The sequence below is a fragment of the Amblyomma mixtum genome, chromosome 8 (assembly GCF_055824585.1).
Source record: "Amblyomma mixtum isolate Tamu chromosome 8, ASM5582458v1, whole genome shotgun sequence".
NCBI classification, from domain to species: Eukaryota; Metazoa; Arthropoda; class Arachnida; order Ixodida; family Ixodidae; genus Amblyomma; species Amblyomma mixtum.
In genome coordinates, this window is record NC_143019.1 from 126,126,552 (window position 1) to 126,151,152 (window position 24,601).

A 24,601-nucleotide genomic window follows, 5' to 3' on the forward strand; every position below is an offset into this window, starting at 1 on the left:
TTTTTCGGAACTGCGCAAATGATCAGCCTCCGACGGAGTTGATACAACTTCCTTCTCCCGAGCAGTGGGAGGCCTTGCTGGTCAGCTCGGACCTAAAGATTCAAGTACAGGCAATCGAGCGAGCCGATGAGGACGCCGCCAGCCATGGGCTAGCGGCCATTTACTACGTGTCTCCTGCAACCTGCTCTTGACGCAATAAATGTTTTACAACCAACCAATCCGCACAGCGCCATAAAACTTCGTGCACATTCCACAGATTTTTTTTCGCATTCCTCTCGTGTTCTTCGGAGCCTATATTACGCGCCTCAAGAAATAAGCCTCTGAAATCTGCCGCCCATGCTGTTGAGCCTGAAGACCACGCGAAAACTCTCCCAGCACTCAATATTAGTACCGGACACTTGTTTTCCTTCGTTATTCTACAGCTGCACGTATAGTTCTGTAGGATTAAGTCCGCCAGGCGCTTGACGCGCCCGCTCGTTTCAAATTCTGTTTGCAAAGCGACATGAGCGAGTAAAATTACACACCGAATTTCGCCTTGGAAGCATTGCCAGCTGGAATGTACGTACGCAATTACCGGTTTTTTATCCTTTCAAAAACGGCGCATGAATTCCAGAAAAAAAACAGTGCTCGCTGGATGGCCAAGTCTTCTTGTTTCCCTGTATTAGCTACTCTTGCTACCGAGACAGTGAAAGCGAGGCCGTGGTTAATTAAGCGTCACTTTTCAAAATAAAACTACACACGGATGCCACCTGAGAGACATGACGGGCGATCCGCTGATCTGCCTAGCCAAACTTTTACCAGCCGCTCATTTGAGGCGCAGCCCAATGAACGGTGCATAAATACCGGACACGTACAAGCGCAAAAAAACACGGACAGAGAAGAAACTTGGACAACACGGTCTGTGCTCCTGATAAATACCGGATGTTTGGTGCACGACCGACTTCTTTTCGACAATCGTTACCCTCCGGACGATCTCTGGGGTCTTTGAAATGGCGGTTCTTTTAAGGCTCGTTTCAGGGGGCATAAGCCTCATCTTACTTGTTGTCACATCGACAGCAATGCAAGGGCAGAATGTTCTTCAACGAGAGATTCCGGATGCCTTTGAGGTATGCCAGTTTTTCCATGTGTCTGTGAAAATTCACAGCGGATAATGAGAGTTATGGACAGGACATTTTAATTTTTCTTTTTGTCGGTGCTGCTCTAATATAATTGGAGAAAAAGAGCAAGCTCTGTTTATTGAAAAAAAAAAGTACGTGCGATACTCTAGGAGCGCACCCTTAACCTCTCCCCGTAGAACGTCGTGAGGGTCTGAATACCCGCAGGCGGTCAGAGTTACTCTCATCGCTTTTACATGGACCGAGCCACCTCTCGTATTTCTTCACAGTGACCTTGCTGCAAATGTACCGCCTCTTGCAAAGTGTAAACTTCTGCAATACTGAAACGCACAAAAGACGTAAGATTTCGATGCCTGCTCTATGGCCGGTGACTGAAGGCAGACAGCTATAGAGTGGATGGCGGTGATAGTCGACTTTTCTCTTGCGCACTAAGTCACCTCTAGCAAATGCGATAGAATAAATATAACCTAATAATTCCACTCAAAGCTGAAGCATCTCAACCCCGTTGCATTTGTATGGTACAGTATGTGGTGTGCATTGTGCCAATGCTGCATATGTACCACGAGTGACGTCGTAGTGGAGGGCTCCGGAATAACTACGAGCATTTTTAAGCATGAAATTCTTTTAGTTCCCGTTGTCGGCAGTGCGGTGACGTCAAGCCGAGACCGAGAGCCAACATCCGGGCACTGAATCCCACTCATCCGGGCACTGAAACGAGAACATCCGGGCACCGTACGAGATTCAACGAGACTCTCTAAGCCCTCCTACGGGACCGGCATACAAGCGCCGGTTGCTCTCCAAACGAGTTACAAAAAATAACTGCTGCTAGTGTCTTCTCAATGTTCATCAAGATATCACTCGAGCTGTGCATTTGATAATGCACGGAATTATAATTTCCGATTTCTAATAACGCGTGCAAAAAGCACATACATGCCACGATACACTTCGTCGTCATACGTGATCTGTTAGGGGCTTTGAGAGAAGGCCGCTTAGAGAAAGAGGGGAGCTCCAGGGCGAGAAGGGCTTTCATCAGAAAACTGCTTTCGCGCAAGGATGGCGCTACGGTCCTACACTCACGCATGTAGAAGACCGGCCGCTGGGCCTTCAGGTCATGCCGTTTCCCCCTCTGGCAGGCAGATGTATACACGCTCGCGGAGTATTCGAACGCGCTGCATATACATTCTTGTCAGGCCTGCGTCTCGTCGTGTCCGCGTACGCTTCTGCATCGTCCTGCATTTAAATGCCGCCACCGTCACAGCTGCTTGAGCCGAGCAATGGAGCCTGATAAAACGAGAGGTAGTAAGCGTCTTGCGGAAAGCGATCGCTTTGCGAGTGATACGCCATAGAAGAAGACCACTCGCCCCTGCCCTGCCGACAACGAACACTAGACCCATTCCAAGATTTTGTCTAGTACCATCAACAAGCAATGTATTATGCCCGTAAACATTTCATGCTTACTCTACTCTCGGTTACGGGAGAGGCAGAGATTTTTCCAGCATGCATGGGCGCAGCGCGGCTCGTTTCTGTTTCTGCCTTTAGCATCCATCTAAATGCGGCAGCCGCGGCAGCGACTCGGCCCCGCAACTTCGTACTCAGTAGCCGAATACTATAGTCCCTAAGCCAACGCAAGGGGTCTTTAATAGACTAGAATTTCCTAACATTAAACAAAAGAGCACCGGAACATAAGGGAATATCACCGCCGTCCGCCTAGGTAGAAAGCCCATGTACTTCTGAAAATTTCAAATTATCCGTGATTTCGTACAGATTTTTATGCAAGCCGTAAGCTTCTATGGCTAAAGAGAGCTGCGAAAAGTAGTTAGTGGGTCCTGTCCAGCATTGCCCTTGGAGCAGAAGCCCGGAATTTCTCTGGTTTCGTAAGCTAATTTGCCTGTATGCCTAAGATTTGATGACTTGCCCGCAGCTGGTACAGGACAGGGTTAGATGGAGGGATATGGGACAGGCCATTTTTCTGCAATGGGCGTAGTATGGCTGATGATGATGATAATGATATTACAACGTGATCTATCTGTCTCTTTCCAGATATTTTCCCGTCTTCCGTACATTGTAGCCATCTCCGATTCCAACAACGACACAATCTTTGAGTGCCTCTCCGCAAAACGAACAGATTTTGACCTGAAAGCAAAGCAAGCTACCTATGTGGTATTGTTCAAGGGTCACCACGGCACGCAGAAGTAAGTCCGGCTCTTAAATTTTCTATAGCTGTGGTATACATAGAAAGGTGCCTTCGGCCGCATGAGAAATAAAGCTTTGTAATTTTGATTGAAAAGTTTTCTCTTTTTTTAGATTGTCTGCACGAGAATTGAAGTGGCACAGAAACTAAAAGAAGAAACAGCCTCTCATGCCGTAGTGCTTAACGAATGTTTCGTGTGTACGCCGTATACAGGAGAGAGAGGGCCAAGCCATGTCAGAAAGATGCAGATCATGGCCCTCTTTTTTGGAATTTTTATGAGCCAAATAGCTCAGTAAATAATCAAAATCCAGATGAAGCGGAAGCTAGTAAAAATTTATCATAATAAAAGTAAAAAATGTCGCATTTTGCGCAGAAACCGGGGGCAAAATGACTCACTTTCGAAATAGTATTACATCACTCACTCTTACAATGAATTCATACGAAATTAGCTGCATGCGTATCGACACAACCTTTCTGAACCTATCCGCATGAGAAACGCCATTTCCAGTCGAAATCCGGCACATTTCGACTCCTTCACCAGCAACAGCAAGGCATTTTAAAAGCCACACTTTGCATGCAGCCTGGCTACAAGGTCCTTTTCAGTTTCCGGCATTCTTCGCGATGTTTTTTGTTTTAGTCGCACAGCGGTAGCTCTTTTGATTTGTTCAAGTCGAACTGATATCCGATTCACCACGACTCGCAGCTTTTCAACAAGAGCTTTTGGATGTGATTGCAGGTTGCTCCATTGTTAGAATGTGTTAGAAAAGTCACGTCTCGGTCACCGAAAGCAGTGCGCTGCTTAGGCTCCCAAGAATCCTTGTGCAGTCGCTGCCTTTCACTCTCCTTCATTTTTTATACTTTTCTGTGGTGCGTATCAATAAGGACAACAAAACGCTACACTGTACACATGAATGCGCTTATATGGCGGGTAAAAAGACAGTAAGTCGTCCTCTAGCGCACTTTTTCATAAAGGGTGTGCACTAGGGGACAAATAGTACTTTTTAGCGATTTCCGTTCAGAGTGAAGATGATGCCGGCCCTGCTTAAAGCTTCGCAAAAACTTTCTTCATCCCTTCTTTGCAGCAGTCACCTATGTTTGCCTTCAGTACGATCGGATCATCCTAGAGAGCGACTAAAATAGGTCGGAGTTGGGGAGCAATGAGTAAACCAGTATCGTTACTATTGCCGAATGCCATGATGCTGTGTTGAAATCTTTTCACTTAGTAAGCACAAGTAGCTTTATCATGCCGATCTCCTTGCGTCTGCCTGTAGCATCGGGTATTGAAACCTCTACGCTCCAGAAGCTTCACCCAGCATCCTCCTCCCCAACGCGTCTTCCTAGCTAAGGGACTACTTGCCCACCGCCAACACTGATCCCCCACCTCACCTTGCCGCCGTCCACCATCACCACCCATAAGCGCCGTCCACCATCAATCGACCAATATCTGCCGTCCAGAAGCGCCTCCGACCACAATCCGATCTGATGCCACCCTCCACATGGTCTGCACCCACGAGAAGTTCAAGCAGCAGCAGAACGGAAACGCGACCTTGCAATCAAATTCAGAGATGCGAAAGGAAAGCCGCCAGTGCTCCAGGAGCATCCACTTACCCAACCCGCCCCCTGAGGAGCGGGGTTCCCCACCCACCCACCGCCACCTTCGAGCCACGTTCTCCCATCCTGACTCCCCAGAAAAGTGCTCTCGCGGGTGTGTTGCTTCGGACTAGAGTAAAAACATTCATTAGAGTAAACGAATCAAAGTAATCATCGAAGAGGATAACGAAAAGGGTTCAACATATGTCAAGGACAACGCAGCGAGCTATGGAAAGGAAAATGTGTAACTTTAAAAGACAGGAAAACGAGAGAGTGGGTGAGGGACCAAGCATGGTTTAATGACACCCTAGCTGAAATCAGGAGAGAGAAATGCGCTTGGGCAGAGCATATAATGCGAAGAGAAATAACCGATGGTTGCTAAGGGTAACGAATCGGATTTCAAGAGAAGGCAAGCGTAGCGGGGGCGAGCAGAAAGCTAGGCGGGCGGATGAGAATAAGTTTCCGTGGATAAGGCAGCCGCACTGGGTAGAGGACAGGGTTAATTGGAGGGATTTAGGAGAGCCCTGTCCCTTGCAGTGCACGTAGTCAGGCAGATGATGATGATCAACGAGGGTAAATCCAACTGCTTGCATCTTTTTGCAACAGGTTACAAATAACTCAATGTAATAAATAAATATGTACGTTAACTCAGGAAGTTTGCTTGCGTGTGCTTCAATGTAATGAGAAAAATGGCGTGCAGAAATTCCGTCTTTTACTTCCACTTTCACGTTAGCCATGCTTCCCTGCGCATTTTCCCTCTGTCTGGAATACGCCAATCTTATCAGGCTTAAGTTGAGATGCAGTGACGATATTGCGGGGCAATTCTTCTCAATATCCAATTAATTTGAGGTGCCGCCACGGTGACTAAGTGGTTATGGCGCTCGGATGCTTACCCGAAAGACGCGTGTTCAGGAGCCATATGAAAGCGATTTTAAAACAAAACATGCCGAGGCAACACAGCATTTGAAGGGAGGCGAGCACGAGTCTGCGGAGTCTTGCACTTGCCTAAGCAGAGCGATGGTCGTGCAGCGCGACTTCTGGTAGTTACAGGCTTGTCGGTTGGCCACTTGCACCACGATCTTAGGGCGGGCAGAAGCGATTAAAAAGACTTGCGGCTATATGGCGCCGCTTATCCGCCAGGTCGTCATTAGCTGTAGCCAACAGGTTAAAGAAGGAATGATTGGCGGAATGGTTATAGGGGTGCGTGTAAAGACAAGAAACGAAGCCCTACAGGCAGATATGGGTTGGTCATCCTTTTAACTTCGGGAATCCTTGAGCCAAATGTTTTCTCGAGGAGAGATTAATCAAGAATGGATGGGAAGGGGTGCGCAGCGAAAGGCGTTAGGTACTTGTGCAGTAAAACATGGACACGCGAAAGAGGATAAGAAGTAGATTCGTTGCGACAGGATACGGAGACAACAACAGGAAAAAGGATGTCGCCTCGAATGTCAGAAACGAAGTGCGTGAAACCGAGACTCTTTAATGTAGACAAAAATCTAAGCAGAATCACTGCTTGGACACATATCATGAAAGCGGGAAATCCAAGAGGAAACGCTGCATTATGATAGAAGAGGCGCTGCCCTGGTTTTTTTTAGTTCGTTCTTTCTATTTTTACAAGGGAAAAGTATGAGCGTTGTTACTGCAGCACACAATTTCTTCGCGCAGAGGTTCGCGAAAAGCAAAGGGGGCAAAAACGAAAGAATGTTATGAGCACACCTTACAACTGAGTCGCCCCAGATGACGCGAGATGCCGAGGAAAATCTTATGCACGTTATGAACAGGTGTGTAGCCGGGCGTCATGGGGATAAAACCCAGCATCTTCAGAATACCAGGCGGATGCTTTATCATAACCTCGTCAATGTAAACCGAGGTGTGTCTTCGTAATTCGTACAAACTTTAGAATAGTGAAAAGATTCACAGAATGAACTTTTGCTAAACAAAAATTTCAAGCTCACCTTTACTTCCTTTTAACACGCCTGCACAAAATGAGAAAGAGGTAAACGTCACTCCAAAAAAGACACCACTCTTTTTAGTTTCATTGCTTCGAAGTCAAACGCAGTGATAAGATGCTCAAGGCTGGTTAATTTCGTGATTATCGAAATTCAACGTTCAACATTTGCATAATGCCGGCGAAGCAGCGAAATTTATTCAGAAATCTGAGCGCTAAGAATGCCTGGCTTCCGAATTGTAGCGCAATAAAAAAAATGGCTGGGGTTTAACGCTGCTTGAACCTGGCTTTTTAGGCGAAAGGTCTGTTTTGCAAGATCTCTATTGTCTCAAATCAAATGGCAAGGTCAAGGGTCAAGGTCGAAGCCAAGGTCATGCATAGCTACCCAGTGGTAATAGTCATACGATCATGTGATAACACTACCATACATCACGGCATACCACCACGCAGTTATGTTCGGTTTAACCTTCTCAGGCATTGAAGCTTATTGTCTCACCCACATCGGAATCGGAAGTTGTACCCCGAAGTGTAGAGCTCTCGCTCCAAAAACAAGGGAAGGTGAACCAGTGACACGCACAGCGCCTTTATTCACACACTTTAGAGTTGGGTGTTGGTTTACAGTGGTTTCGCCTAACCTCGCTCCCATTTCTTTCCCTACACGATGTCACGAGGAAAACAAAACTAGCCGCTTTGCCTCTCGGTCCAGCCAGCCCCACAGAACATAAGAACCCGTCATAACTTCTCTATTGCCATGTATTGCCATGTATTGTTGTGCGACCGCATCACACGTCCAACAGACATTACAAATACCCCGACCACCGCTACTATAAAAAAAAAATATCCCGTGTCCGCTTCCGACTAAAGCATTTTTCAAAAGCTCATGGAAACAAAAAAACTTTCCGCGAATGTTAGTCCATTATGTATTCGCGATGAATAAATGGCTTTATGCTCTTGATCAAAGGCCGTCTTCACTAAAAGCAGAGGCGCTGAAATTAAGGAACCCTGTTAAATCCCGAGCGCTGTGAGCTCGATTCGATGGAGCTCCAACAAAAAAAATACCGTAGTAAGTGCAGCAAGCACGTGGTCACCATTAGTTCCGCGTTTTACCTGCGGTGACTGTTTTCCTCTTCTTCAGTGAATACAATTTTCGCTCCTTTCGCGGTGGCTCAGTGGTTACACCGCTCGGCTACTGAGCCAGAGTATTCAGGTTCAAACACGGCTACGGCGTCCGCGCTTCGATGGAGGTGAAACTCAAAATGTGCCTGTGTGATGTGCGATGTGTGAGCATGTTGCAGATCCCCACGTGGTCGAAATTGTTCCCATGTTCTCTACTATGGCAACTCTTTCTCTGTTCTTTCAGTTCCACCTTGTCCCCTTCCCTCATGGCGCTGCTGACGGGTCACTAAAGGAGAGAAAGAACTACCGCGCCATTTCCTTTCCTTATGAACAACTAATTTTCTCACGTTAGCCATGCAGTGACTGAGGTGTCAGCCTAGTGAAGCAGTTGGCGTCCCGTTCCTTTCCTCAGAACAAACTTACTCTGGCCTACTATTCCGCTTCATGTATTAATGATGACCACGTCATTTTGGACGCCCTGGCGCTGCCGCGAACGTCAACCGGGGAGCTTGCCGCTAACAGAGAGCGCTGTCAAAATCAGCGGCCCTTCATTCTGTTAAATATTCTTCCAGGAAACATGTTGCCTTCCATGTTGATGCTGGACCTACGCCGAACAAGGTTCTTTTCATGGAGGATGAGCGTAAGTACCCGAGCGCGGAATCTTCTGGCGAGAATACACCTTACACCACTTAGCAATGTCTGCTTAGGATTTTATTAAACGGAAATTGTGTGCCTACAAGAACTATTTGAGAAGGTTGCATGGTAAAGACAGCACATTTGCGCGGCGTTTCTATACATTAAATGCACTGCCAAGAAAATGAATGGCCGCAGTACTACCAGGTCTCCGTTATCATCATCATCAAACCGCCCGTCTACATCTACTGCAATGTCATTCGACAATTTCTTTTGCCAGCTCCGACCATAATATGCCAGCAAAATTCGCAGTGTCATGCATACGCATCACTCTTTGCTTCCAAGTTCAGTGCTTGCCTTCTCTTTGTGCCAACTCCGTTGCCCTAACAGACCTTAAAGCATCTTTACTTCACATTAAATGCCGTGGCAATGCAAATCTAACTTATTGTACTTGCTTGACCATGCCGGACAGTGCTTGACATGCTTGACCATGCTTGGCAATCTTGACTGACCATTAGAGTCCCATTATTGAAGCTCGGAAGATGTTTAAGCAAGAATTTCTTGACTTAGCAATTGAGGTGGGCTCCATGAGGTGTTGCGTTAAATATGGTGACTGGAGGCGGGTCTTCAGAGTCTTAACCCACTGCAAGAGCTTGAATATCAAATGTATTGCGCCACCTTAAAACGCTCGATGCAGGACGCTTTTGGGCGGCCCGTGTACGAATCCGCAGCAATCGTGCTTTGCACTGTGAAAACCCAATTGGACAGGGCTTGCTTTGAATGAGCGTAGCCACGTGGCTTTCAAGCGAGTTTCAGAGCACTACTGAGTTGGCTCCCTGGTCCGAAGTACAGATGCAAAAGTTAATGAGCTTGCAAATCACTGCGCCTCTATTTTTGCTGCCACTTCAAGGACTGCTGATGATGTTCATGCAGTACATTGGGTCTATATGATTATGCCGCGGTCTTACAATGAGCGCACGGCAATATGTGGCCCTTAAACAATGGCTGAATGGGAAGGTGCGATTCATCGACTGTCACTTTAGAAAACCCCTCGACATGACGTCCTCTATGTGAAATCTTATCAGACATTTAATGTGTTTTCTCCCCTATCCTATTCGAGATTCTTGAGACTAGTATTGAAGTTGAATTTTTGCCACCGTCACCTACCAATGGTCAAATTGGCTTAATACCAAAATCTGATGATAAGGAGAAACTTCGAGTTGTAGATGACTACAGAACTGCACCCTTTTTTATGTTGATGGCGTTGTCACGACCCAACACCAGACCCGCGATGATAACGGTGGCGGATTAAACAGCGGAAATTTCGAAAGGTCGTTTGACCCCCATGATATCCCCAATCCTCACACAACAGCAACAGGTCCGGCTTCTGCAGTCTCTGTAGGTTCATGATAGTTCTCAGTCCCACGCTACCCGAGCCATAACAGCGTGTAATATTCGTGACAACATCATGCTCACAAAAGTACTCTGAAATTGGCTTCAGCTTGCAGTGCCTACTTTCAGTGCACCTCATCGAGGCATGTGGCTCCAGGGGATGGTCATTACAGTAAAATCTACATGTTGCGCGTACGGCATTGCAGTGTCCCTCAGGTACAACTAACATAGCTGTACACCGACCTGCCAAAGGCGCTCGATCCGGTAGGCCATTTATTTCTTTTTTCTGTGTTAAATGACGTCAATCTTGGCTCAACTCTTCTACTCGAATGAGCCTTTGTTCAAAAACTGTTCAACGCGCTTGACTGTAAATGTCTGCCTCTCATAGTAGGTATGCATTCAGTCCTCTGTGGAATAAGGTTGCTGACTGCTCCCGCCCCCGTTCGCTCTACACTTGGAGCCACTTTGCATAAGAGCTATATAAAGCACAGCCGCCAGTAGTATTCGTATTACGGGTCACGAACTGAAGCGGTTAGACTATTCAGGTGACATCTCTTTTTTCTGCCCTGTTAAGGCAAGCATCGATGAGGTTATTCGTTTAACGAAGGACCTTGGTTAGTGTCAGGAGCTGGGATTATTCGTTCTAAGTGCTGTTCTCTGTGGTTTGGAATTTGGGGATCGACACCTGCTGGACATTCTCGTGTTTAGTGGACGCTCTCGCCACCCATGTACCTTGGCGTCCCTTTGAGTGCTTATAAGCATAGTGCCCATTATTAGAAAGGCCGCGTGCAAGCTCTTCAGAGTTATGCTCCTACTTCTCTCCCCCATGGTCTCGATATTTGTATCGGTGAACGCATGTAATATTTTTCGGGTCAATAAAATTTATTATGTGCTCTAAATTATTCACTGTCCGACACTTTCAATCCAGTGTTTCCACAGAGTCTTCGGCTGTTGTATGTGCGATACGCCTTTGGCATCTATAAGGCGTAATAACTTGTTCCGCGCTTTAAGAGCTGGCGGCCTTTTTTTACTCCATCTGTATATCCAGGTTATTTCATGTCTTACGTTTTTCCCCGACACTACACACACAACCGTACTTGTATTCTTGCAAGTCAGTTTAGTTAATGCTTTACCGAACCCCATGTGTCTTCTGATACTTCTGACTGTCCATGTTTGAGCGGCTTAATGCATTAGGTACATCTGATTGTTCGTTTCCAACTTGTTCGTGTTTTAAGTGCAGACAAAACGGTAGCACAAGTAATTAATTTATATCCTGTTGTTTCCGTCCATGTGGCACTCTGTGTATTTTTGTTTACCGGTTCCTGGCGTACTGAAAAGAGTACGCAAAATGCCCCTCTCGCTGGGTACATACACTTTTTCCGATAAGCTGCACACCGAGACATCTCCCTTTAAAACATTGCTAGAGAAATAGCGCACTTTTATGTCTAATATAAATTGCCGCCTTCCTTTTGCTCAAGAAATGACTGATCATTGTTGCACCAGTTCCAGAGATTCAATACTCATCTCAGATATCATGCAACCGCCACTGAAAAAAAGTCAATTTGACACCGAGTTATGCGCGATCTCACTGCACTGCCAATTTCTGATGCACCGTTTCACATGTTCTTTTTAATTGGACTACGCAGCCACTCGAAAACATGCATGATGGACAGACATAGTGAATCTGTTGTTTCTGCAAAAGGCCGGGTCAGTAGAATTCTTAATACGAAAGCATTACTTAGCTACATCGACGATTTAGTGCCCTCAAAACGTGTCAGCAGCCATTTCTCCGTTCGTGTGAAAGTTACGCGAAAACAAATGACTGTGTGTGATAGCAGATGATGTAGGATGATTTGCGCCAAAGCTTGGTCCATGTGAAGCAATTAGTTGATTAAATGGGACCAGAAATGTCACTTTGATGTCAAAATGAAATTGGACGTTAATATAGCTCGAGGACGTGAAAACAATATTAGACCTAAAATCTCTGGGAGAAAAACGGAACCACGTGACATAGGATAATAAAATATCGTTGTACAGCAAATTTATTGATCTGGGGTAATTGGTTATTTATTTAGAGGCCAAAAGGACATTTAGACGCCAAAATAGCCCCGGACATGTATACACTGCGAAGACGTAAAAATAGCGGTAGGCGTCAAAATTGCAAGAAGTAAAAGCAGACGTAAAGAGACAAAAGAGAAAGAAACGGCAAAAAGAGAGGCAAACAGTCTAAAGCGAAGCAAAGAGAGGTAACGAGTGTGAAAAGTTCATCAGTGTTTTCGCATTCTCCCCATGCGGGTCGCCGCAGTGGTCTCTAACGAGTTTGTTCATATAAAGGAACTTAATGCGAGACCTAGTTTAGACTGGAGTGGCACTCAGTCTTAGTGCTGTGCTCTTAACTGCCATTTTTTTACTGCTGGCCAGCTTACGTGTGTCGTATTATACATTGTGTTGATTTTCCACTGTTTTCATCAAGACTTGTACGTAGTTCATGCATATAGAGCATCGCATCACTCTAATAAAGATCATGTACTTGTAATGAACACTATAAAAGCAGCGATGGTGTAGTGCCAAGGGCCAGCGAAAGTGATCGGTTCGCGCCATATCAAGTTTGAAACAAACTCGCGGTCATATAGTATTTTATTTTCGTTTATATTATTGCAGGTTAAGCAGGCTTCAAACATATAGACAGACCTCAGCAAAAGCCAAAATTCCAAGCCTTGGTGTCGCGCTAAATGCGCCTAGTTGCGTACCCGAAGCGAGGTAAAATTCCCCTCAATCCCAGCGTAGCAAATGCGGCGCAGCTGCCTGTGACGTCACTTTTGGCTCGCGCCTCTGATTGGCTCCTCCGTGCCACAGCTACGGTTCTCCTCCTCCTCTTCCCTGCCGGCGGTCGCGAGGTCAAAGGTCAAATCGGCTTCAGACTGCAGCTTTTTAATATAGTGTGGGTAGTAGGGCTACTGCACTAAAATATCATTGCTCACGTCAACTCTGCACAAGAAACTCACTCCGGGCCGCAGTCGCTTTTCATGGATTTCGTGAGGGCACCTTAATAGATTGTGTTGTCTGGAACCGTTTCTTTGCAATCAGAACTTATGATTCTGAGGTATTTTTATTTACAGATCCAAATGTCACCGAAACAGCCGAGATGATGTACTCCAACTACTTCAAGAATTGTTTTGTACTGCGTTTTCCTTACTTCGGAGAGCGTAAGTCGCGCACTTGTTTTATTTATGTGTGCAGATTTCTTGCGCTTAGTACTAATACCCCCAGTCTTCTATGGAGGAAACTTACTTTCGGGCTAGGAATTCATTTGTGTTTCCCTTTTATGGCAAAAATACAACTGTAAGATGAAAACGATATTTCGGTATGCGCTTCTACTGGATGCTCTATGGCTTTGAAAACAATCCTTGGTTATCAATACCGCTTGACATTTTTAGTGCGTTAGCGCCTAAAGTGGGCAATCCCCGCTGCTTGTCTGGATCCGGTATCGTGGCAGGCTGCTCAGCTGCCCACCGTGTTAGGCGGCAGCTCAATTAATCGCAGAGGCTGCTCGCAAAGAGCAACCTGGATCGCATTCCAATCGAAGAAAACCAAGTTCCATCGATGACAGCACCTGCCATAGAAGGGCAGTGACGCATCCCTTGCCCACTGCGCCAGGAGTGATAGACATCCAGGGATGTATAAATGGATAGAATGGCCAATTCGGCAGGTATGGACGTTAACCCATTATTGCTGCCATCAGTCAACACTGGATCTGAACTCCGTAACTCATGTGAAAACCGAACTGTTAGCGCACCTTATTCGCATTTCGCCTATGAAAATCGGCCGTCATTTTGTTCCCTTACAATCGGAAAACTAAATGCCTACTTAATCATCAGTTTATGTGGCCTCCGTACATACGTAGTTTCTGTGGTTAGTATTGAACAATGTAGCAGAAAGTCGAGGGAATCGTGAGCATTCGTAATTGAAATACGCAGAAACAACCGTGAGGACGACGTTCAATCATCTGTTAGCCGAATTGAGTCGCAGTTATTTTCTTTGTGTTCCAACATCAGAATCTCTCAGGCTCTTTGTAGCAAATTTATTTGCTAACTTTTATATGCTAATTTGCATTTATTTGCTAATTTGTGTCAACTTGCAATCTGCTGTCGCAGCTACCGCATCACTGATTTTAAGCGCGGGGCGCTAGAGCGCAGAGTTATTCAAATGTGGTTTTGAAACGGGCATCGCAGTGTCTTCTGAGCACACACCAACACGTCTGCTACGAATATGGTGCTAACATTGTTGTCTGTTAGTTCTGGAATTGCAATAATTATGCCCCCTGAATCTGCATGATAACTACCAAGTTAATCAATTTTTATCTACCGAACTCGTTCATAGCATTCGCCGCTGGCTGGAATTCAAACGCTGGAAATGGCATTCTCCTTTACGTTTCGCATAAAACCTCTGACACGATATCCTACTAACGTCTACTTTTCTCCTGTATTTCGTTCCACAGAATGCGTTCTTTACGTGTCCAAGGGCTTAGAAGACGACGTTCCACCGGACTGTTTAGACCATTTTGTGGACATCTGCGGCGTTATTGTTCTTGAGTACAGCCAAGATCTGTGTGCCGACGACATAGAAGATTTTACAATACCGTCATAGGGGGACCTCTGTGTAGTACAGAAGACAGGCGTTTTAATCCATGCACAGCGATTTTGAACAAGACACCGCCTTGCAGATCGGATCCAGTGGGTATTATCAAGCAAAATAAATGTCGCAGGATTTTTGGCTGAAACTTGAACATTCCTTCGTACTGAAATTCAACCTAAGCAATGACACGGTAAATACGTGCGTTCGATATAGTTTCTCCTAAGTTTTGTATTAACACCATCATTATAATTTCTCGCTTAGGATTTTCCGCTTCATAAACTTCATCCTCACTTGAGTGTGTACACCCAAGAAGATGCGTTAAAATATCAAACTCAAATTCTCAAGTACGAAGAGCAACAAAATATGAAATAACTCCAGTACCACGATTTCTAGCGAAGTTGTGAATATATATATATATATATATATATATATATATATATATATATATATATATATATTGCTCCTATTTTCGGCGCTTCGTCCGCAATTTTGCGTCGATCATTGCGCCACTCACGAAACTGCTTGGAACAGACAACGGTACGGGGATCGATACCCCGCACCTCCACCAAATGAAAGGGGGTTCGCGTACTAGTGACCTCAGCTATACAGTTCGCCAAACAGCTGAGCGGACGGCAGCAAAATCACAGTCAGTCTACACAGCCAGAGAGCTGGAGCCGCGCGCGCCGGCACACTTCGTCGTCAACTTCTTCGTCTGCCATCGAGGCAACCTGAGGCGCATTCATAATAGTTCAGGCGCGTTACTTGTAATTCACTACAATGTATATATATATATATATATATAACGATAAGAAAGCAAACATAAAAAGAACATAAAATTAAAATAGGAATACAGCGACAGAGGCTTGGGTAACAGAGCTATAGCGATAGACGGGAAGGGAAGTAGTTGCTTCTCAGAAGGCAGGCGCCAGCAAGAATATTGTCTTCAGAACCGCCCTTCTATATGGGTGGCGAGCCCAGGATAGAGAATAAAGACAATATCCTAACAAGAAAATCACAAATTAAAATATAAAAATAGACATATAAAACAAAAAGGCAAAAAAAACCAAGCGCACGCTTGCATATGCACAGTACATCACAGAACGGACCGCTCTCCAGGGGTGCATGTGTTCAAGACCGTTGTAACGTGAGTTAAGAGTTAGACCACAACATTTAGAGCTCCTCAAGACTTGCAATATCCCTCTAAATATGGATATTACAAATATAAGTATATATAAATAGTAATATCCATGTAAATCTTTGAAAGGAAACCACTTAAGCATAGACAGCGACGCAGTGTGACTTGTAAAGTCATACATCTACTTTCTTTAGGCAGCGACCGCACATAGGGTCCACCAGAGCCATAATCCTAAGAGAAAAATGATAGGATGGAGTGTTTTTGGCAGGTACTCGCAGTTCATAAAAAGCAGCTTTGCAATATCCATCAAGGGGATCGTATAGAAGTTGTATCTTTTCAATATTATAGGAAAATAACAGGCGTAACGGTCTCAGTCAGCAGCAGAGCACACCCTCAAGAAACGAATGGCAGTTAATGTCCTAGCTGAGATAATTAAGAAGACATAGATATGGGGAGGGCATGTCATGCGAAAGGAAAATAACCAGCGATCGTGAAGAGTAAAGGAGCGTATTCAAATCAAAAACAAGCGCGACAGAGGGCGTCAGAGAGTAAAGTAGGCAAACGAGATCAAGGATTTTCCGGGGATAACATGGTCGCAAGGGACACAGGAGGGCGGTATTTGCAGTTCAGCGGCGGAAGCCTTTGTCCGGCAGTAAGCGTAGTCAGGATGATGGTGATGAAGATTGCTCTTGGGTGGTATAAGCTTCCACACTTCTGTTTTCTGCACCATCCAAGCCAGTACCGTGAATTACTATTTTCCTTGCAGCAATTACCGAATTTAACGCTGCCTGTACACCGGCGCTCCCTGCGCAGTCTGAACCCAGTTGTGGGATATGCCGTTGTCCCGTGCAAGGAGCACTCCTTACCACTTGTCAACCACATCGTGGCACCAGTGTTGCACGGGCCCCATGGAATCTGGGCTGATGGCCGTAGTGGATACCAGGCTGAGGTGCAAAAACTGACCATTAGACCTGTTTACTCTCGCTGTCGCAAATTTGCATCATAGCAAACATGCTCAGGCTACTCACAGACAAGTCCAGCTACGTGGGATAATTTTCTTTTTGTATGTTCCAAACTCGCGCGGTGTTATATCTACAGGCACCACTACGAATGCATATATGCAGCAAAAGACAGTGAACACGTTCGAAGCACAGCCTTCTGCGGGCTAGCTAGCTCATTTCAGAAAGGGGAAGGAATACACCAGGGCATCCTTGTTGTTGTCTCCTCTCCAGTCTGAGTCACGCAGTCTTACCTTCTTTGGACGTATTCGAATGCTGGCAGTGCCCGGTGCTTTATGGTGGAAATGGTTGACTGATGATTATGGCAAGACCTGCCACATTAAAAATTGCATACTTATTCTGCGGCCTTGCAGACTGCTTTGTCGATACCGGGTTCTCAATACGCATTTTTTTCGATCATGGCTCGTTATCTTCTGATTTGTCACAGTTTCTAGACAGTGGGACTTTACGCAACCAGCCTCCTTCAAGAAACCATACGTCCTTTAGGTGACAATCTTTGATTAATGCAACAGATAAGAAGGTGAAAAACACTCAATTCGGACAAGTTTTCGATGAGAGCAGTGTGGTTCGCTCCGGACTTCTTTCGTCTAGTGAAGTGCCCCATGAGGACAGCCGCCGCACAGGCTCGGTCCAGGAGCATGCCGGTCAAAGTCGCTTCCCTCTCTTTCAGTGGGGGACTATTGTGTGAATAATATACCGGGTTATGTTGGTATGCTAACGACTTGTGGTACAGTACTGCAGTAAGAAAGACTATCCGTATGAGCGGTGGGATGAATTTTATTGAGTACGTATAGGCACTGAAAGGTGCCTATCTGAAGCTGGCGCTAGCGTGTCGGCTCCTACTTGATGAGCTTAGGGTAAGGCGGTGGCTATCGTCTCCTCTTGCGCCTTGTGTGCTCCAGTAGGAGACGACACCCTGCAGCGCAGGTAACGAGTAGCACGGACTCCTCCGCAGGTTGAGGGTTGTCTCGCAACACGGTTGCGTGGGTGGATAAGCGCATTTTCCAATCAAGAATCAAAGGCAGAGCATAGAGGCAGGTTAGGAGCAGGGATCATAGAATGTGCAAAGCTTGCGATGACGTTTTGTGATGCATGCCTGCGCACTGCATGGCTCCTAGGAGAGTCAAACAATAAACCAAAACTCATTTGAAAAGTTGAGTTGAGTTGAGTTTAATGAAGCATAAGCGACTAAGGCTATCGTGCGCCAAGCTCAGGGTATAAAAAATTGTTTTATGTAGATGTTATACAAATGTCGAAATGAACGGCGGTGTAAAGGGCCTAAAAAGTTCATTCGTGCAACCAAGTAAAAATATAAAGCAAAATTTTAGAAGTGACTTATGGTAAAAGCTTTAAAGAGGGTCGGCAACCTCAGCAGCCATCCTTGGCTGCGCAAGGATCTCGAGGTCCTCAACTGATGGAATAGTGACCTCAGCCATCTTCTCACGACGAGAGGGTGGCTGAGGTGTGGTCCGAAAAATTCGCAAGTTTTAAAAAATTTACCATTATTTATTACATTTACAATTTGTTTGAAACACCTGCACTATTTAAAAACTTAAAAAACCTGTGAAATGTCAACAAGTGCATCTTTGCCTAAGGGCAATGTTGGATGGAATGGTATGAGTTCACTATAAAAAATTGTAAAATGCTCTTTCCTCAGTCTTTCTAGTTTTCTGCATGAAAATAAAACATCGTTTATTGTTAACTCATCTTCGCATAATTCACATTCTGGCTTGTCTTCTTTTGTTAGTAGGAAATTATGTGTGAGATGAGTGTGCCCTATACGAAGACGACAGATAACCACTTCTTTGAAACGTTCCTGGTGGGTGCAGGCCTGCCACTCACCTAAAACTGGCTTTACTAAGTGTAGTTTGTTATTTACCTCATTGTTCCAAGATGACTGCCACTTTTCTTTTCATTTACACTGTATTAAGTTCACGCAATCTATAGAGGGCATATTTACTTTTTTTATTTCCTTGCCCCGAGCTTGAGCAGCGCACAAATCTGCTCTCTCGTTTCCTTTTATTCCGACGTGACTCGGGACCCAGCTGAGTTTAATGTTCTGTCCTTGTCCTGTGGCTGTTACTATGTTATGTATGATGTTAGCAAGTAGTGGAGTGATTGAATTTCTAGAGTGGAGCGCAGTAAGTAAATTTAGTGAGTCTGTGTAAATAATATTGTTTGTGAGTTTTTTGTTTACTGTTTGCTGAGTGGCTACACAGACAGTGTAACATTCGGCCGTGAAGATTGATGCACATTGCGGAAGCCTTACTATTTGATTCCAATTCTCCTGTACCACTGCGCTTCCAACGTAAACATCTGTTTTTGAGCCGTCTGTATAAAATGGTGTAAAAGTGCTGTATTTCTCCTCGAGTGCAAACATTTTTTGTATTATATGCTGCTGTGGGGTTTCTTTTATACGGAACTTTGTATGACTGAAATCACAGATTGAAGGAAAAAGGTACCATGGGGTAATGGATCTAGTCTTGGAGCAATGCCAGGTAATGTGTCTAGTATGCCGAGGTTTTCGCACATCTCTTCGAAACGCAGCAGGAGTGGCCTGGTAGTTTATGGTTTGTTATTGAAGAGTGTTCTGGATGGACGCTTTGTAACTGTTAATGGTTGTGTTAGTTCGGGGCGTGGGAGCCCCTCATGCGAGGAACCTCTCAACACAGTTGCTGGGTGGAGACTGGGGGTTTATTGCAGTCGAGGGAGAGAGAGAGAGAGAGGGGGGGGCGAGTGTACAAGAAAACACTTCCGCTGCTGTGGGAGCGCGGATGGTCACTGCTTGGTGCGAGTTAGGAGGAATGTACTGTGCGATGTCAGTGCACGTTAAAGAACCACAGGTGGTCGAAATTTCCGGAGCCCTTCACTACGGCGTCCCTCATAGCTTGAGTCGCTTTGAGACGTTAAACCCCAGTAAACCAACCAAACAATTTAGTATTGCATGTGAAGGATCTATGTTCCGCATGCGAGGTTCGTAAAGGCATGTTGTCCGTGATCGCAGTTGCGTCGCTTCGCCGCTTTCTGCGCGTCTAACCTGTTCGCACAGTTTCGGTATTACGGTTAACACAATGACACCGAAAAGTAATCTACATTTTTCAGCTGACGGTGCCCGGTGGGTACGCCAACCACTGCTCTGTGGAGTGATGCCATAACAATGGACGCACAAGAAGCCGGATTCTGAGCTCACTCACGTGCCAAACGGCAATGCCAACTGTATGGATTAGTTTGTATTTACATTGAGCAAAATAATTCGTTTCACAAAGCACCTAGTGTCATTTCTGGCATTCCATATTTTGACGAAGGCTGAGTATGCGGCTGCGTGGCTGCGTGAGATATTTTCATTTGCTTAGGCCGAAAATAAATATCGAAACGATAGCAGACCGTAGAGAACAAAAATACTTAGGCATCAGGGCACGGCAGTGCGCAGCTCATGCTAGCATTGAAACTGTGCGCGCATGAAACGGAAACCAGTAGCTGTTACCGGTTTCTCTTCCAGCCGCTTGGTGCGGTACAGTCAGTTAAGCCGCTGGGCCCTATGGGAGTGTACGCCATTTAGCAATCCCTTTCTCTATGGTTCCACTGCAATCTGAGGTTTCTTCTAGAGACGGCGCAAAAGGGAAAGGGACAGCGGGTTTTCTTGTGCCTTCCTTGTCCCTCTCCCTTTTGCGCATCTTCAGAATTAAGCTTAGCTATGAACGAACAAGTCACAACGAAAGTACTGCTTGAGCTACAATAGTTAATTCATCGCGCATTCAGGAGCAGCTGTCGTCGTCTTGAAGAGGCTGCATACATACCGAGGCCTCCGAGATTATCAGCGGGCCTTTGCGGAGCAAGAGTTCTTCTTCACTGGGCCTTTATGCCAGCGTAAAAGTTTTTTCCCCCGCTCATCCTTCTTGCCTGTTACCTTGTTTTAGGAAGAAATAAGATGTCTCGGCAACTAATTCTCGAATGCGATAAGCCCGAGGAAACTGGCACCCTTACTTCCGACCCTCGTTCCCATCAACATGTATACACCACTTTTCGCTAGTTTGCCAATTTTTATTTTTGCCTTTTTCACGAGTAATTTTATCAAGTTTAATAATATATTCTACCCGCAAATGCTTCTCAGTTCACCGGGCTAAGCACAATCTCGGCACAGTGCCGTGAAACTTTGTGCACATTCGCACAGTTTTTCTTTCGCTTTCCTCTTGTGTTCTTCGGAGCCTATATCGCGCTCCTCAAGAAATAAGCCTCTGAAAACCGCCGCCCATCCTATTGAGCCCGAAGGCCACGCGCAAACGCTCCCACCACTAAGTACTGGTACCGGGCACTTGTTTTCCTTCGTTGTTCTGTAGCTTCACGTGTCGTTCTATAGGATTATGTCCGCCGGGCGATTGTCGCGACTCCTCGGTTAAAATTCTATTTGCAATGCGACATCACCCAGTAAAATTACATACCGAATTTGGGCCTTGCAGCATTGCCATCTGAAAGGTATACGCGTGCAACTAACGATCTTTTCTCCTTTCAAAACACTGCTCACCGAACGACCATGTCTGGTTGTTTCGCGGTATTAAATACTCTTGCTACAGAGACAGTAAAAGAGAGTTGATAGTTAATTAAACATCGCATAATAAACCTCAAACTAGACGCGGACGACGCCTGAGCGATGTGACGGGCGGCCTGTTGATCTGTCGAGCCAATCTCTTCCCAGCCGCTCATTTAAGGCGCAGCCTTATGTACGGTGCAGAAACGCTGGATGTTCGGTGCATGAGGGACTTCTTTTCGAGAACCGCTACACGCTGGACGATCTCTAGGGTTTTCGGAATGGCGGTTCGTTTAAGGCTCGCTTCAGGGGGCTTAAGCCTCATCTTCCTTGTGGCCACAATGACAGCAATGCGAGGGCAGACAGTTACTCAACGAGAGATTCGGGATGCATTTCAGGTAAGTCCAGTTTTGACCTTGTGTCTGTGTGAGAAATACCGGGTAATCAGAGATGTGGACAGGACATTTTAATTGCCGTTGTCGGCGCTGCTGTAATATAAGTGGAGAAAGGAAAAAAGCTGTGTTTATTGAAAAAATAATACGTGCGATACTCTAGGAGCGCACCCTTAGCTTCTTGCCAGGTTGCTAGAGTTACATTTCACGAAGAGAAGCACGTTTTAGAAGCATTGAGAAGCGCTAGAAGCACGTGTTACGAGCTTAGAGTGGGCGCTTCCAAACGGCAGTGGGTTTTTTTTGGTTCTCAGACTGTATGGCCTCTCAAAAATTTGTTGGTCATACAGTTTGAGAACCAAAAAGAACCCACTGCCGTTTGGAAGCGCCCACTCTAAGCTCGCAAAACGTGCCAACGTAATCTTAGCCTGCCAGTCTGCTCTAGAAAAATCATGCCACCACAAGATAGAAGAAAGCTTTAGCCAGCAAGTTCAACGTTTCCGTGCAGCTGGTTATCCGCCCCACCTCATCACCGAAGCGTGTGAAAGCCTTTTACAAAAGCTTAAAGGCTGTAAAAAGAAGAATGAGGACAAGGAAAAGCCACTGCAGGTGATGCCTTACATACACCAGGTATACCAGAGCATCAAAAAAGTATCGAACCGTTATGGCGTCAGAATGGTTTCTTGGGCACCGGTTAAGCTGAGTAGTGTGTGCCCTTTGATGACGAGAGAAAACAGAACTAGGCCGCAATGCTATACTACGGACGAAAAGAGGTTCACAAAGTGTGACTCAGGCTTTGTGTACAAAATTCCCCTCACTTGTGGTAGAGTTTAAATTGGCCAGACAGGTCGGTGTTTCAATGAACGTGCACCCGAACATAACTTGGCAGTAAAAAACAATACGGGAGGTCATCTGGCACATCATTGTAAGAACTGTGAAGGGAGGGTCAGGGCAAGAAAAAGTGCCTTGCACCCTAGTTTTGCGCAACACTACTTTTTTTGTTTAAGTCAAGAGATAAGACGGAAAGGGAGGTCGGCGAAGCCTATCACACCACAAAAAATCGTGAAAAATGAGTCAGCACTCCGTCTATATCGCTTTCACTGAGCGAAACCACGTTTTTAGAAGACCACCTATATTTGTTTACCTTGTGCATCTAAGATGTTCTTCAAAGCCGGAAATCTAGTTTTATCTGGTTTTATGCTCACCTTTACACTGGTTCTTCGTTGCCTTCCATGTCATGGTTGTTTTTCCATACTCCATTCCATTCTTTTACCTGGTTTTAATTTTTTTACCGTGACTATTCTTGTTTGTTGTTTCCATGTTCTCATGCCGGTTTTTCCATTTGTCACACCATGTTTTTATCGCGTTTTCATACTGTGGTTTGGTTTGGTTTGGTTTGGTTTGGTTTATGAGGGTTTAACGTCCCAAAACGACTCAGGCTATGAGAGACGCCGTAGTGAAGGTCTCCGGAAATTTCGACCACCTGGGGTTCTTTAACGTGCACTGACATCGCACAGTACACGGGCCTCTAGAATTTCGCCTTTATCGAAATTCAGCCGCCGCTGTCGGGATCGAACCCGCGTCTTTCGGGCCAGCAGCCGAGCGCCGTAACCACTGAGCCACTGCGGCGGGGCTTTTCATACTATGCTACTCTCTGTATGTAGGGACAACTGCATTCTCACTTCGAGTATCTTTCATTCTTTTTCCTCAGGCTTATTTGAGGTTCTTCATACTAAATTGTATTCGTTTCCATGGCCTGGCGCTTCTGGGGACATGTTGACTGAATGCTCTCTGGTTTATCGGCCTTTCTGCAACGCAAACTTTGATCCATGTGGTCTAGATTTTAATCAGGTCTCGTGTAAGTGACAGTGGTGGTTATGCGCATAGCTTCATCCTCTATATAGCGTTTGCTTTTCGGTCTCGAATAAGCACTTGCAAGTCTGCACCTGTGTGCTCGTCTGTGTTCTTCGTCCTCCTGTCCTGTCCCTTGTGCGCAGTACTAATCTTTTCAGTAACATGGAGCACTCGAGTAGTACAAGAGCGGGTGCAGCCCAAAAGGCGTGGCATCCAAAAGAAAAGTAACATGGAACACTCGTGCAATACAAGAGCAAGCGCAGCGCATAAAGCGTGACATCAAAAAGGAAAGTAACATGAAGCACTCCAGTAATACAAAGCGAGCGCAGCGCAAAAGGCATGTTATCAAAAAGAAAATTAACATGGAAAGCTGGAGTAATACAAGAGCGAGTGCAGCGTATAAGGCGGGACATCAAAAAGAAATGCAACATGAAACACTCGTGCAATACAACAGCGAGCGTGCCGCGAAAGGTGTGACATCAAAAAGGAAAGTAGCATCAAGCTGCTGTTTGAAGTGCCAAGATGAAAGTGACAAAAGATTGCATCATCAGAAATGATCGCTAAGTTTTTCCCAGAATGACCTGCTGTCAACTCATGATGCGATGGTATTTGGCAGGCCATTGCATAGTGCTATTGCGTATGAAAAAATGAAAACTTTATGGCTATCATTTGTGGAAGTAAACTTCTTGCGTCCTGAAAGAAAATTTTCGATCCAACGGACTAGGTTGATGGGATTCATGGTCGTGAGGGCTTCTGAAGTAGATGACTGTTGATAACCCCATCAAATGCTTTGCAGTAGCCTAAAAATATAGCATCTGTTTGGTGGTTATCGTCCATGGACTGTAGCAAATCTTATATGAACTCGCTAAGGTGGGCTTCCTATGAGGGATTTTCCCTAAAACCATGTCTATGAGGATAATAGAAGACATTAGGGTCATGCTGTGTCATTAGATTCGTGGATGTAATGTGTTTTAGAAGTTTTTATGGGACACCGGTTACTGAAATAGGATGGTGATTAGAGGCTGATTATCAACCGATGGCTATAAAAACTGAAATGAT

General features: G+C 45.5%; 1 protein-coding gene across 1 annotated transcript; it reads left to right on the top strand.

Moving 5' to 3' along the window:
• Positions 1-989: 989 nt before the first annotated feature.
• LOC149334244 (uncharacterized) lies at positions 990-14,642 on the top strand. The gene is made up of 5 exons (XM_089556220.1): positions 990-1,106; positions 3,156-3,307; positions 8,533-8,600; positions 13,105-13,191; positions 14,484-14,642. The coding sequence occupies exons 1-5, from the start codon at positions 990-992 to the stop codon at positions 14,630-14,632; spliced, it is 573 nt and encodes a 190-aa protein (XP_089412346.1). The 3' UTR covers positions 14,633-14,642.
• Positions 14,643-24,601: the final 9,959 nt, after the last annotated feature.